The sequence below is a fragment of the Neolamprologus brichardi genome, chromosome 3 (assembly GCF_056152115.1).
Source record: "Neolamprologus brichardi isolate AB-2024 chromosome 3, ASM5615211v1, whole genome shotgun sequence".
Classification (NCBI taxonomy): Eukaryota; Metazoa; Chordata; class Actinopteri; order Cichliformes; family Cichlidae; genus Neolamprologus; species Neolamprologus brichardi.
In genome coordinates, this window is record NC_142106.1 from 50851721 (window position 1) to 50867045 (window position 15325).

Genomic DNA, 15325 nt, shown 5'->3' on the forward strand with positions numbered 1-15325 from the left:
GATCCAACACAGCTGATTTAAATGGCTAAATTACTTCCTCAACTCCTCAACTGAACCCTTGGATTAGTGAAAGTAATTGTTGAAGTTAATTCGATGATCAATTGGACAAAGAGTCTAAATGTCAGTGGTATTGAAAGTAGCTGTGCATAACTAAACATTTGGACCACTGAGCAGGAAAGTGCAGAAGGGACAGGTGAAGGTGCCTTGCTGCTAGTGAGTTGGCTACGAGCTAAGCTAAGCTGGTAAATCCAGCTACAACGTGAATGAATACTGTGAAAAAGCAGGTGATCGAACAAGATAAAACACATGAAGATTAGACTTATAAAATAAGGTGTTAGTTCACAAAAATACCACTATGTGTTGTAAAAGGAACAGTAAGTGATACTCTACTGCAGAGAGCCAATATCAAGTGAGAACGCCTCCCAGGAAGGGAAAGATCGGAGAGCTCTGAGGGCAAAAGTCCAATCATGTTTGTGTGTTTGCCCAGACCTTGTAATAACCAACAAAGCCTATCCACAGATATAACTAAACATCAGCACATAGGGGATAATAAACCATCGATGTGCTTCTGACCAAAGTCATTTAATGCTTCCAGTAAAGAGTAAGACTTTAAAATTACAAAATGTTGTTGTGTCCTTCTGCAACGCACTAATTACTTTAAGTCATCAGGAACTGATAGACATTGGCCTCAGTCTGAACCTGGACTTTACTTCGGATTGGATCCACAGTATCCCACCCGGGATTAGAAGACCATCAGACACTCCACAGCATGTTGTTCTTAAAAAAGTATTTTCAGGGTTTTCCATTAGGTCATGGTACCTGATACCTGGTACTTTATAAGTAACTGTCCGCCCGTGATCCCTGAGGTTGACAAAAAGTATGGCTTTTTGTCAACCTCAGGGATCACGATTGAGCAGCTGGTCGACGTCAGCCTTTTTTGTAGCGCTCGTGTCTCATATTAATTACATCGCAGGACGCTCGGACACGTTGCTATGACGACAACAACACACATTAGGTAGAACTGGATTGTGATGAAAAGATCAAAAGCCAGTCAATCCGAGCCAGGAATGTAACAAAGACTCCAGTTAGAGAAGGGGCGGTGGGCTCTGTGCTTACGTACTTCAGGACTGGTGCCATAACAGCATAACTATAGGTCACTGCTCACCGGACTTAGCACTGAATGGAGATGGCCAATAACTGTAGCCATACAGTGTGTACAGTAATCAAACAGAAACAAAGCGACACAGCTCCCACGCAGGGCAACATGATCACCATCTCCCTGCTCCTCATCCCTGCCGTCCCTCAGGAAACAAAGCCCTCCAAGTGTCCGGGTCATTAAAACAAGACCAGCACCAGCTGCTCTCCTCCATTAGTGCTTTGAGTGCTCAGAAGAGTAGAAAAGTGCTATATAAAAACCAGTCCATACGACAGAAGATTCAGTAACATTACAAAAACATCACAAAGTAAGAGAAGAGGGAACAACTGACCACATGTCCATTTTGGATTTTCTTTCTGAAGAGATGCATTGTGGGACTGCTGGTCAGTTTAAAGGGACACAGTACTTTTTATTGAGCAGGTGATGAGAAACATTTAGCGTGGACACAGTAATTTTCAATAAATTTAAATATTTTCTTTGGTTAAATACCATATATATTAATATTAGGCATAACTATATAGATTTTTACATATCTTGGCAGATTTGTATCTGTTTTATATGGTAAGGATTTTTATGACATTAATGAAAAACATAAAAAAAATTGATCCAGACACATTGGTGATGAGAATTTTGAAAAAACCCATTTATTCCTTGAGGTCCCTTTGGTTTTGGAGAATATGACCTAGACTTACTAATCACAGCTTGTGGGAATCACCCAATTCAGTGCCCTGCGCTATATTTTAAATAATAGAATATAATCCGGTGCCACCTGAGGGCCTAAAGATGATGGTCATCCAATATTGGATTGTTAATATAGTGTTAACAAAAGAAAACTGCTCCAGAATCTTTTGTTAACACTTTGTGCTGTAGATGATGATTCACAATTTTATTTTAACAGTATTCAGAAATTGTTCCACCTCTGCCCATCTTTACTTTCTGAGAAAATGTACCACCTCATTTTACAGTCTTTTGTTGCCTCCGACCCAACTTTTTTTTTCTTTTAAATGTGTTTGTGCCATCTTTCTTGAATTTGGGTTGATTTTTATGACGATGATGATGATGATGATGATCTGCCTGCACACCAGAAACAAAGAAACATTAGAATCCACTGAATGGCTCGCTCTTTGATGTGTAACCAATTCTTTTCTGTAACATTTACGTCTTTCTCTCACAACAGGTTTGCGATGTTCCACAATGTGAGAATCCCACGCGAGAACCTGCTGAATAAGACCGGAGATCTGACTCCTGATGGTCGCTACGTGACACCATTTAAGGTCCGTGCAGATTTCCAGTGGCAAACTCAACAGCCTGATTTCCTGTGCCTTAGCTTTTTTAGATATAACCTTTAACCATATTCTAGAGAACAATGGGTTTATTTCAGAGATGCTCCTTCTTTAAAGAACTAATTATTTGTAAGTTATTGAAATTATAAGTTGTTAACAACACATATCAACAGCTTATGGAATAAGCTGGTCAGCACATGCTGGGTATCATCACTGATTTCTCGAATCGATTAGATTCCGATGCGATTCAGCCCCGACTGTGTCCGTGCCGTTGGGTGACAAAGTCACATCTCACTGATTCTGATGTGTCGGCAGGTCCGCGCTTTGTGTTCACGTCTTTGTGCAGAATCAGTGTTTCTGCTCTCATTTACTGTTTTAGCTGGTTGTTGAAATTTTGTGAGGTTTAACCTGAGATTCTGGCGTTTTGGGCAAAATAAATGTATATTAAAAAATCGATTCAGGATTTTAATGAATCTATATCCCGTTATCCAAGCCAGAATTGATTTTAATCGATAAATCGATTATCAAAACCCACCCCTATTATGGAAGCCTTCACAAAGATCTCCCTAACAAAGCCAACATCCTACCCTGCCTGATTTCTGCAATCAGGCTGCAATAATTCTGCCATCAGCAGACTGTGACACGGTGCTTAAAGGTCGATTCAATTCAAAGCTTCAGGCCGTCTCCTACAGCAGTGTTTCTGACCTTATTAATCACCTGAAATGTTTCGAACAAAGCAGCACATATTACTGGCATAAATATTCACGCACGTGTCTATATTTCTGTCAGAGTACTCTGTGCCTGCCCAGCATTTGAATGGCATGTAGTTGCTGGGACTGCGGGATCGAGAAATGAATGAATTCACATTTAAGTTTTGATTTTGTGTAAGAACATTAGCAGTGCAGTTAAAACGCAATTCAGCAATCCTGTCAAGGACCACACGGCCATTTTATAAATAGCTAATAATAATTATATCTTTGCTATGTTTTTTATCGTGCCTCATCAGTGTTTCTTTTGTCTCTTCCAGGACCCTAAAAAGCGTTTTGGGGCATCTCTTGGTGCCTTATCAGGGAGCAGAGTGTATATCACCAGGATGGCTCTTAACAACCTGAAGTTAGCTTTGACAGTGGCTATCCGCTTCTCAGCTGCCAGGAGACAGTTTGGACCCAAAGACACAGAGGAAATCCCTGTTTTAGAGTACCAGTTACAGGTAATAATATAAGGTAACGTTTAGTGGGTAAAATAAGTTTCACCCAGTTTTCTAACTAAATATATTTGTGAAGGTGTTTTTGACATTTTCACTAGGTGTTGGGAACAACCCATTCAATTTACTCAAATCAAACCATAAATGTCTATGAATTAAGTTGACATGTGAAACAGGGAAAAGGTGTGGAAACGTACTGATGTCATTGAGAATTTCCAAACTACTGAAGGCTCGAGTGAGCACATAAACCGTCCAGACAGAGGGGTGAAATGAAATGTGAGAAGAGTTGTCCAAGAGTCAGTGACTACTTGTGGAGAGCTACAGAAAGACCTGGAATCAGCAGATAGACAGCGTGTTAGTAAGCGAGCTGCCTGCTCATGTTTGCCGCTCTGATGCTGGACAGGAGGCCCCGTGTGTTACTGAGGCAGGTTAATGGCCAGCAGATGGATGGGTCCGGTCCCTTCTCAGGATCAGGACTTTCCTGGACTGTGTCCCAATTAAGAGACCGCACGCTTAAAGTGCGCGCACTACGCGCACTACGCGCACTACGTACGGTGCGTACTATAAGTACGAGAAGTGAGGAAGTGAGAGGCTTGTGAAATGGGACGGTCTAGCCTTCGTCACGCTGTTCAGGTTGCCTAGCAACCATGATACCAACCTCGAGAAACGTCTCATACAGCTTTGTTTGACAGAAATGAAGGAGAAAAATGTTTTGTTGGTCATTCATTTTTGTCATGACATCACTTTGATTAGTTGAGTATCTGAGGCTGAGACCACAGGACTGTAAAACATGATTGTTGGGCTTCATTTCTGTACTGAACAGTCATTTAAGATTAGTTAGTAAATAACAATTAGCTGATGTTGTTCATGAGACTAAAATTATCTCACTGTGGTAATGTAAATATAATATGGCCAATATTATAGTATTGTCAGATATATATGTATATGTATATATATATGTATATAATAATATAATATTTCTTTGCAAGCTCCTTTGACTACGATGACCTGGATGACTGAGAACCTTCACAGACGAATAATGATAATGATGATGATGATAATGATGATAATGATAATAATGATAATGATAATGATAATGATAATGATGATAATGATAATAATAATGATAATGATAATAATAATGATAATGATGATAATAACGATAATGATGATGATGATGATAATGATAATGATAATGATGATAATGATAATAATAATGATAATGATAATGATGATAATGATAATGATGATAATGATGATAATGATAATAATAATGATAATGATAATAATGATAATGATAATGGTGATAATGATAATGATAATAATGATAATGATGATAATGATAATGATAATGATGATAATGATGATAATGATGATAATGATAATGATAATGATGATAATGATGATAATGATAATGATAATGATGATAATGATGATAATAATGATAATGATGATGATAATGATAATGATGATAATGATAATAATAATGATAATAATGATAATGATGATAATGATGATAATGATAATGATAATAATGATAATAATGATAATAATGATAATGATGATAATGATAATAATACATTTTATTTGAAAGCGCCTTTCAAAACACTCAAGGTCACTGTACACAGTAGAATAAAAAGCAACATAAAAGCATAAGACATAAACAAATTTAAAATAGCAGAGTGGAGAGGTTATGTGGGATAAGCTATTTTGAACAAGTAAGTTTTGAGTTGGGACTTAAAGAGAGAGAAGGAAGAGATGTTTCTTAAATCTGGAGGTCGGGAATTCCAGAGTCGTGGAGCAGAGCAGCTGAAGGCCCGGCTCCTCATGGTGGCAAGACGGGGGGAGAGGGGGGAGAGTGAAAGGGAAGAAGAAGATCTGAGACACCGAGATGGGGCGGTGATCTGAACCAGATCAGAGCGATATGGGGAGAGATGATGAATAGCCTTAAATGTGTACAAGACTATTTTGAAATTGATGCGATATTTGACCGGGTGCCAATGAAGCTGCTGCAGGACAGGAGTGATGTGGTGGGCAGAAGGGGTCCTGGTGATGATACGGGCAGCAGAGTTCTGGACGCGTTGGAGCTTGTGGATGGATTTTTGAGTAAGACCAAAAAGAAGTGAATTACAATAATCAATCCAGGAAGTAACAAGGCTGTGGACAAGAATGCAGTGACATGTGGGGGGAGAAAAGGATGGAGACGATTAATTTTGCGCAATTGAAAATAATCAGACCGACTAACATTATTAATGTGTGAATTGAAAGATACTGTCGAGGATGACACCCAAACTTTTCACAGAGGAAGAAACGAAGACCAGCGAGTTATTGATAGTAACAGAGAAACTGTTGGTTCTGGATAATGTTGAGCTCCAAGAGGAGCTCGGATTTAAATGTTAAAGTTGCACATGCACACAACTGCTCAAACGTAACAGTGGCGTGAAAACTTTTAACAGGTTGATTTTTGCATTCCTGGTTTTATTAGAATGAGGAAGCTGTGCACATTTATGCATGTGAGCACTGTGATTGAAGGACTGCTGACGTTTACTGTTAGAGCCCATCAGATCAGCTTGCCTTTCTGAAGCGACTAAAACGTGGTCAGTTTTACAAAATAATCATTGCTTAGGAGCCATCCATAGATTAGATATTAGATATTAACCACTGTCAGAGCTGTTTTATTCATTCTTATTTTCAGTGTTAGGTCTGAGTTGTGGTGAGAAATATTTTTTCTGTTTAGATTTAAAGTTACTGTTTATAGCAGTTACATCACTATTGTGTGCACTTAGGCTTTTATTATTGGAATTAAAGCATAATTTAATCATTAAAATATCTTATACATTATGGAAATGCCAAGTAACAATAAAACAAACGACTGAAGTTGGATAAATTATAAAATCTGGACTGGAAGCTTTGAATCTTTCCTCAGGGACACACCATCACACTGCTGTTAGTGAAGATGTAAAAGCAGTTCAACTACTAAATATCCAGAAATTATAAATCCTCACATAAGAAGAATTCAGATACTGTAATGATCTGTATTCTGACATAGTGCAGAGTAAATAAAGTTTGGTATATATTCTGAGTTTTCTGAGTCCATCAGTGTATTGTGGGAATCATGTTTTTAATATTGAACAGCAACAGTAAATAAGCGAATGAGTGTGGCTGCTGTTATTATATATTATTATGTTTTATTGTGTGGTTTTCCAGCAATGGCGTCTGATTCCGTACTTGGCGGCAGCATATGCTCTTGAAAACTTCACGAAATCCGCCATCGTGAACTTTGTTGAGTTTCAGATTGGACAGATGTTGAAAGACAAAAGTGACACAGTGACTAAGCATGCAGCATGTGTGTATTTGGATGCTCGGTTTTTATGAAGTAAAGTTGAATATATCTGTTTGTCAGGCAGAGATGGGCAGAGAGATCCATGCAATTGGTTGCTCCAGCAAACCACTGGGATCATGGACTGCTCAAAGAGGCATCCAGGAGTGCCGGGAGGCCTGTGGTGGACACGGATACTTGGCCAGTCAGTCTCTCTCTGTCTCAATATCACTCCTGCACATGCTCACTTAGGGCTGGCTGTCTCTCAGGAGGACGGGCAGGTCATCTACTAATCAGAACATTGGTTTGATCCAAGTCTGCATGTCAGCTATTGTCCAGTATATTAATGTTGAGCTTACAGTTTTTTCTGATTGCTTAAGCACATTTTTTGTAACTATTGGCTATTTTTGCAAAACTCTACACACAAATAAGAAAACCTGTCACCCAATTATCAAAACATTGTAGTTCTCTTGCAAAAGCGAACACAGCTAGATTAACTCTTCACACCTTCGTAAAAATGGTGTTTTCGTATCAAACAGTACACACAAGCCATCATCTACTAAGCACACAATGCGCCAACTGCACACTGATGGTATGAATAAAAAACACATCTGGCTTTTGCTTTCTCTGTGCACAAGGTAGGCTATGTCAGTTAACTTCAAGTACTATTATTCACACACATCAAAACAAACATAAGTGTTTATTTCCAAGTATAGGATTATTTGCAATCGCCATATTGACTATATGGGTTTCTTGTTCTGCAGTGAACATGCTTCCTCTGCCCCCAGCATCTGGTCGTCTAGCAATTCTGTAAAGTAACAATTTCAGTATTTTTACATCTATGGTATTGTTGTGCTACAAATCTTAGTGCAAAGTGACTGTACTAACTGATTCTCATTTTAAAATGTCCTTATGATGCTTGCTACAGAGTAGTGGCTCGAGTTAGGCTGAACCCGTTGGCCAACTTCCCTCAGGGTCATTCCACGGTTGATTACATGGTCCACTATTGTAGCTCTGATGTCATCAGCAATTCTATTTCTTACTCTTCTTACCCTTCCTCTCCCCCCTCCTCGTCCTCCTCTCCCCCCTTCTCATCCTCCTCTTGCTCCTCCTTGTCCTTGTCGTCCTCTTCATCCTACTTCTTCACCTCCACGTCCTCTTCCTCGGCCTCCTCTACTTCTCACTCTTCCTGCTCCCTCCATTGTACTCCACACACAGAGCTTACCTGTATTATAGTGCTTAGGCTGATTGCAAAGTGAACTAATTATCTAAAAAAGTTTTCACAAGTGAAAGTGTGCCAGACAGTTGGCAAAATAGTGTTAATGATAGCCATACATGTGTATAATTTTGCTAGGAGTGTGTTGGAAATTTGGTAATTGAGTGTAAGCAGTGAGTTGTGTTTAAAGTTCTGCAAAAAGAGTGCTGTGCAGTGAATTGTGCCTACAGTTTTGCAAAGTGTGTGTTACAAAATTGCAAACTGAGTGCAAAGCAGTGTTTGTGCTTTTAGATTTGCAAACTCAGTGAGTGGTTTTGCTATAAGTATTAATAGTTTTAGGAATTGTGCTATAAGAATCACAGTTAGGGTTTAAGCATTCAGAAAAAACTGTAAAATAATCTGCAAAGCCCTCTCAAAAAGGATTAGAGAAGATAACGCGCCTCACAGTGCATCCTGACCAAACCAGTGCCATAAAAGGGAGGCACTCATCCAAAAATACAGAATCTTTTCACTTTAGGCAGCATGTTTCCAGTCCCAGTCATATAAAGGACACCTTGTCCTTGTTTTCTCCTTGGATTTAACTATAATTGCTGTGTGTGTGGAGGGTTTCCATGTGAGTGACCACAGCTGCATATTTTTTATTTTGTCATTATATTCCAAGACAAATTATAAACCAGGATGCTGCTGAAAGGTTCTCTGCCATGTTTGATGCTGATTTAAAGTTAGTGATGTGGACTCAAATGTGTCATCCTTCAGCAGTCAGTGTAACTCTGGAAAAATCTACTATCCTATGTTTAAATGTTTGTCTTTGGATGAATGAAAATATTAATAATTTGATTATTGCTCCCAATCATATGATTTCAACATTAGACAGCATATCAGTTTCTTAGACTCTTTTGTTAAATCGAACCTCAGAAACCTCACTGTCATATTCAACAGTTCAATAGAGCATCACTCCAAACGGCTGGTTCAGAGCCGTTTTTATCATCTAAAGCAGGAGTGTCCAACTCCAGGCCTCGAGGGCCAGTGTCCTGCAGGTTTAAGTTGTCCTTGATCCAACACAGCTGATTTAAATGGTTAAAAGACCTCCTCAAGATTTCTTGAAGTTCCCCAGAGGCCTGATAATGAACTAATCATGTGATTCAGGTGTGTTGACGCACGGTGAGATCTAAAACCTGCAGGACACCGGCCCTCGAGGCCTGGAGTTTGAGACCCCTGATCTAAGGATCTTGAGATGATTCTTCATGCTTTTATTTCGTCCTGTTTGGATTATTGTAAAAGTCTCTTTACTTGTTTCTTTAGACTGTGCAGAATGCTGCAGCAAGACTTAACTGGCACAAACAGAAGGTGACATATCACTCCAGTTTTAGCTTCTCTTCATTGGTTGCCAGTAAAGTTAAAGTTTGGTTCAGGGAGCCTCTCTCTCTGTACACGTCACTGACCCTGGATCAGCAAACGGCCCCAGACCATCACACTTCCTCCTCCATGTTCGACAGTTGATGCCACACACTGTGGAGCTTTCACCTACTCGACGGCGTACAAAGATCCTGCGTGACGAACCGAAGATTTCAAATGTTGATCCATCAGTCCATAACACCTTCTTCCTGTCTTCAGTAGTCCAATGGTAGCATTTCATGGCCCAGACAAGCCTCAGTCTGACGTCTGGCTTTCTTTCTGCAGCTCGTCCTGTCAAACCTGCAGCTCGAAGTCTTCTCTTCACAGCTGAAGCTGAGACTTGCTCACTACGACCGCTATTACGCTTGAAGCTGTTGTCCTGTGAGCCGCCATCACACAGCTGGTAACTCTCAGAAACTTGTCCTCTGATTCAGTGTCTTTGTGTCTGCCAGACCTCTTCCTGTCACAGTTTCTGAGTGCCTTTGATGGTGAAGGAATCGATTCACTGCCTTTCTTTGAAATGTTTCTGTAGGAAAGACCTATATTTTTAAATCTTATGATGGTCTGTCTTTCTTCCACTGTTAATTGGCTTTTTCTCACCATTTTTGTAGCAACATTGTTCTCGTGTCACTGAGAGAACACCTCGGATGGTTCTGTAGAGAACAGCTGGTTTATCCTCCTGCCTTCTATCTCTCTGGTGAACCTCCTTGGCTGGTCAAGGCTGTGAGTCGTTGCTTGGCAGTTTCTAAGGCCTCGGGAATGGACAGCTTGCTGTACTTGTTAGGCACCTTCTTTGTTGCACCTTTCTGCAGCTCCAATAGTTGGCTAACGTCCCTCTGTGCTACCTTGATCTTAGCCTCTAGTCTCCTTCTCTATGGAGGCTGTTGAGCTTGTAGCCAAGCATCTCACTGATCACTGCTGCTGTGGTGTAGATCTGCTGAAATAGTCTCGGTAATGGTTGCAGTAGGTATCGAGAGAGACAGAGAGCTAAATCACATCTTTGGTGGGACCATCCTTTGCCTTCTTCGTCCACACACAGTTTTTAAAGGAACTCTGCTGGTAGGTCGTTCCAAACATCTCAGAGAACTAAGCACAGGTCTTCTGTGCTTCCTCACATCCTTCTGTCTGTAATCTCAGACACACTCGATGATGTTGAGATCAGGGCTCTGTGGGGGCCGGACCATCCAGTACTACTTGTTCTTCTTTACGCTGAAGACAGCTCTTCATGACCGGCTGTGTGTTTGGGCTCGTTGTCCTGCTGCAGAATACATTTGGGGCCAATAAACCATCATTTATATTTCTGAAAGCTTTTTTGTTTGCAGCATTTTTCACACCTGCCTAACACTTGTGCACAGTACTGTATGTATACGTCAGTGTTTCCTTTTTAATTTCAGTGAATCGGCTGGGTGATCTGCGTGATGACAATGACCCAAACTGCACATATGAAGGAGACAACAACGTACTGCTGCAACAGACCAGCAGCTATTTGCTCTCCTGGCTCCATGCAAAACAGCGTGGTCAGTCCTCTGTTCACCAATAGATTGTAAATACCTGCAGTAAAGGTCAAAAAATGGGCTGGGTCAGTCACTAACGCTTCTCTCTTTGGTGTTTGGTTATGGGGGGTCAGATGGTGTGCAGATTGAGTCTCCCTTTCACACCGTGGACTTTCTGGAGGAGTCTCAGGAGATCCTCAAAAGCAGGTTCACTGCACTCACAGTGGACGACTGTGTGGATTCTGCAGGTACGTTACTTTCTGCTACAGCTTCAAATCAACTGTTACATGAGATAGTGGAATTTCTTCCTTTCAGATCCTCTTATATACTAAACCTTTTAAAACAGAGCGAGATTTGCAAATGAGGTAAATGTATAATTTTCAATATGTTCCACAAACGAGAGGATAGTGAATTTTAGTCACTTAGCCCTAGAGCTGGGCGATATGAGATTTTTTTTCATATCACAATATATTTTTTTCATTTCAGGCGATAACGATATATATTACTATATTTGTAAGATTTAAATGTGCCGTTGCTCACAAGTAAAATGTGAAATAATCAGCAGCTTGTTTTGATTTAAATATTTTTTTCCCATAATAAGTTCAACAGGGTAGATGTACTTAAGGAACATGAGACTTTTTCAGATAAATAAAGGCAAATATTGCAAACGACACAAAAGGCAGCCGCTAAAGCGTTTAAGTTTCAAAATAGAACAAACGAAACAGACTAAATTGTCAATTCCACTTAGAAACAAAATATTAATTCTAAAAATAAATCTTAGTTTGTTTTACAGAAGAACAGACAAAATTGACTAACTTTTGACAATATCAAATAAACTGAGAACTAAAAGGAAATTCTCAATCTCTCCTTGTTGTATAGCTGAGCTTTTCAAACAGTTTTAACAGTTACTTTAGTCTGACAAAAGCCGAATGACGAATTAGCTTTATTGTATTTCCAGACTTGCTTTCGGCACAATTTACAGTGCGCGCTACTCTGTTTTTGTCAGACTTGAAATATCAGAAATACCTTCACACTACAGAACTTCTGTGGCTCTTCCGTTCGACAATCTCTCCGGCATTGGAACCGTCATCGGTTTTCTCTTCGGTAACCTTCGGTCACGCTCTCGGTTGATATTTCTCTAGTCAGCACACTCATTTCCTCCATTACCCGGGCGGCACGGCGGCTGGCTGCTTCCCAAACAAATACACATGTTCGGCTTGGCACTTGTGCTGTACGTAACAAGTCACATGACGTGACGCTGCGGCTGTGATTGGTTCGGCTCTGCGCTACTTAATTTGGATTGGCTGTTCTTTGTTTTTTTTTTTTCTTTTTTTTTTTAAAGAGGACAAGAGCGGTGAGGCGTATCGCAATAGTTTAACTTTTCTATCGAGGAAAAGTTATTTCGTAATACATATCGTTATCGTTCTATCGCCCAGCTCTACTTAGCCCTGATATTCAGCTTTACATTAAATGAACAAATGCAGTCTGATTGTGATCTGTTGTTTACGTTTTGTTTAAAGTTAAACAGTTTAATTGAGCAAATTTGACAAACTTTACCACAAACACAAAAATATCAGTTAAGTTCATTTCCCTGTAAGAAACAGGCTCCCTCCTCAGGATCTGGGGTCAGTTCTCTTTCTCAGCCCTCTGCTGTGGGTCTGAGACGACCCCACACTGCACGCTGGTCCTAATCCAACACCATCGATGTGATTACAAAGGAGGGGAGGTGGGGAACATTTAAGAAAAAAGGAACATAAATAAAAAGGGGAACCGATAGAGCCGCATGTGTCTGCTTCTCTGCACTGTAAGCTGCCTGATTGTGATTTATAATAGTAAATGTATCTGCCTTTCTGATGTGACTGGTTCAGCGTGACTACAGACTATATTATTGAAACCTTTCCAGTGTAGCTAACATCCTCCCCCTTGTCTGTCAGTGCCTTTGGCAGCCTATAAGTGGCTTGTGTGTTTCCTGCTGGAGGAGAGTCAGAAGAAGCTGGAACAAGAGCGAGCGTTGGGCAACGATGACTTTGAAGCCCGTAACAACTGCCAAGTAAGACCAATGACTGTGTGCAGACACACACATACACCAACTTCACATCCAAACATCTGATTCTGGTGGCATTCAGCATCATCTGCAGCTTCACTGGCTGAAGTTTGGACAGAAACTTGATGCTTTTTATCCAAATCAGACTGAGCTAAAGGTCGTTTGATTTGGATTCATCAAACTGAGACGAACTCTGAGACAAACTTACTCCAGACTGGCATGAACCCAGTATTTGAGATGACCTGTTACAGCCTGTGCTGCTGTCAGTGATGGACCTCTTAGTCAGCAGGAAGCTTTTATGGTCCGGGGAAAAGAGTATGAACACTCTAAGATTTGTCTGTCCACTCCAACCTTATATCGTCTACTCAGGAGGTAAATCATAGTAAACAGATCAGGTCAGAAATATTCATAGCAGGCTGTGCAGCACCACGATGCAGACATTAGCCTGTATCTGCAGTACTGTATATACTGCACCAAAAGTTATAGAAACCAAACGGCTTCCCTGATTCCTCGATCCATGGATCAGTCAGTAGTGAAGCAGTCGGTGTACTTGATAATATCTGAAATGTGACATTTGTCAACATCTCTTTGCAGAATGAATGTCTTTGTTTCTCTGGACAGTCCACACCCACAGAACACAATATATACAAAACCTGATGAAATGCCCCCCATTACTGTCTGCAGTCAGCACAGTTTCCTCCACTATCCGTGTACAGGTTTACTACTGCAGGTCACTGGCCATGGCCTACATTGAGCACACCTGCCTGCAGAGATTTCATGAGCTGACCACTAATCAGGACACACCAGCTGGTCTCAGACCAGTATTAAGGAAACTTTGTGGCTTGTATGGGCTGTGGAGCCTCAGCAGCCACATGGCGACACTGTACCAGGGTATGTAGTGGGCTCGATGCTGTATACACGGAGAAATCTTCATCGTAGTGATGTGGTAACACAGTGTTGTTGTTTCTAGGTAATTACTGGAGTGGACATGAGCCTGCTGAGCTGGTCCAGATGGCAATCCTCACTCTCTGCTCCCAGGTACACGAGAAAGGATCAGTTTATGGCAGATATACAGGAATTTGCTCAAGTATATAGAAATGCACATACATTCCTATGTATAGGGCACAGCTTCACTAATTATCAAAGCAATTACACATGTGGTTGCTGTAACAAGCACACGTGTGCATTTCTACTGTCGTGTTTTTGTTCTTTGTTCAGCTGTTTGTATTTATGAGTTAAGAGATGAGAATAAAAACACACGAGTGGCTCCTTTGACAGAGTAAAGCAGATAATCTCACACATTGATCTTAAACTTGACATTTGACTATTTTGGTACCATGAAAGTCAAAAGTCGGGTATGCTTCAGGGTGTTTCCACATTTTGATTAACATGTCCACCGGAGAAGGAAGAAGTATCCTGGGTCAGATTTGCGATTCACAACATTTGATTTCTGAACACAAAGACAGCGAAAAAACTCAAAGCTTCAGAATCTGTTGGTGACCTCAAAACGACTCCATCCATCGTTTGGACCATGTAGTTATTCGACTCGTATGGTCTAACATTGCCTTACTTGTGCTGTCCTGTACTTTGGGAATATCTTCATAGAACAGAAGGACATTGAAGAAATGATGGCTTGACCTGACTGTAAAATCTGCTCTGTCTCTCTCACAGCTAAAGGATGATGCAGTGGCCTTAGTGGACGTCCTGGCACCCACTGATTTCATCCTCAACTCACCTATTGGCTGCGCTGATGGACAGGTAAACGCATACAAACACAGAAAATCTAGTTGTATCGTAAAAACGTTGCTGTCCGTCAAATTTCAAGGACATTGAAACATTTCACTTTTATTTATATTTGGCTGCATCGCAACACAAGTAATGTCAGGACCCTTCAGATAATAAGCGTAAGAATCCGTGTTAAATAAGTGAAGAAACACTTTTCCTTTGTCCTCTTCCTGCAGATTTACAACCACCTGTGGTCCACAATGATGCAGGGCAGCAAAGTGCTGGAGCGTCCATCCTGGTGGAAGGAGTTCTGCTCAGACAAACCTGTGCTTGGATCTCTGCGGCCAAAACTCTAAAACCCAGTCGTGCTCTGCAAAGGATCTCTGCACGTCTGTCCAGTGCCTGACGTTTGTGTAAAACTTGACATTTACACAAACTTGAAATGTTAGGAAATGTTGAACAAGCCCATTAAAAACTTTACAAACTGTGA

At 40.6% G+C, this 15325-nt stretch overlaps 1 protein-coding gene across 2 annotated transcripts in view; it reads left to right on the forward strand.

Moving 5' to 3' along the window:
• LOC148105754 (peroxisomal acyl-coenzyme A oxidase 3-like) overlaps positions 1-15325 on the forward strand; it is a 28147-nt gene extending 12822 nt beyond the window's left edge. For both annotated transcript variants that reach the window (XM_087837836.1, XM_087837837.1), the window contains exons 9-19: positions 2334-2430; positions 3467-3649; positions 6851-6970; positions 7047-7167; positions 10968-11090; positions 11201-11314; positions 13001-13116; positions 13827-14001; positions 14081-14148; positions 14782-14868; positions 15072-15325. In XM_087837836.1, coding sequence (XP_087693962.1) covers positions 2334-2430; positions 3467-3649; positions 6851-6970; positions 7047-7167; positions 10968-11090; positions 11201-11314; positions 13001-13116; positions 13827-14001; positions 14081-14148; positions 14782-14868; positions 15072-15191 — 1324 coding nt within the window. In that variant the 3' untranslated portion in view covers positions 15192-15325. The remainder of the gene's footprint in view (positions 1-2333; positions 2431-3466; positions 3650-6850; positions 6971-7046; positions 7168-10967; positions 11091-11200; positions 11315-13000; positions 13117-13826; positions 14002-14080; positions 14149-14781; positions 14869-15071) is intronic.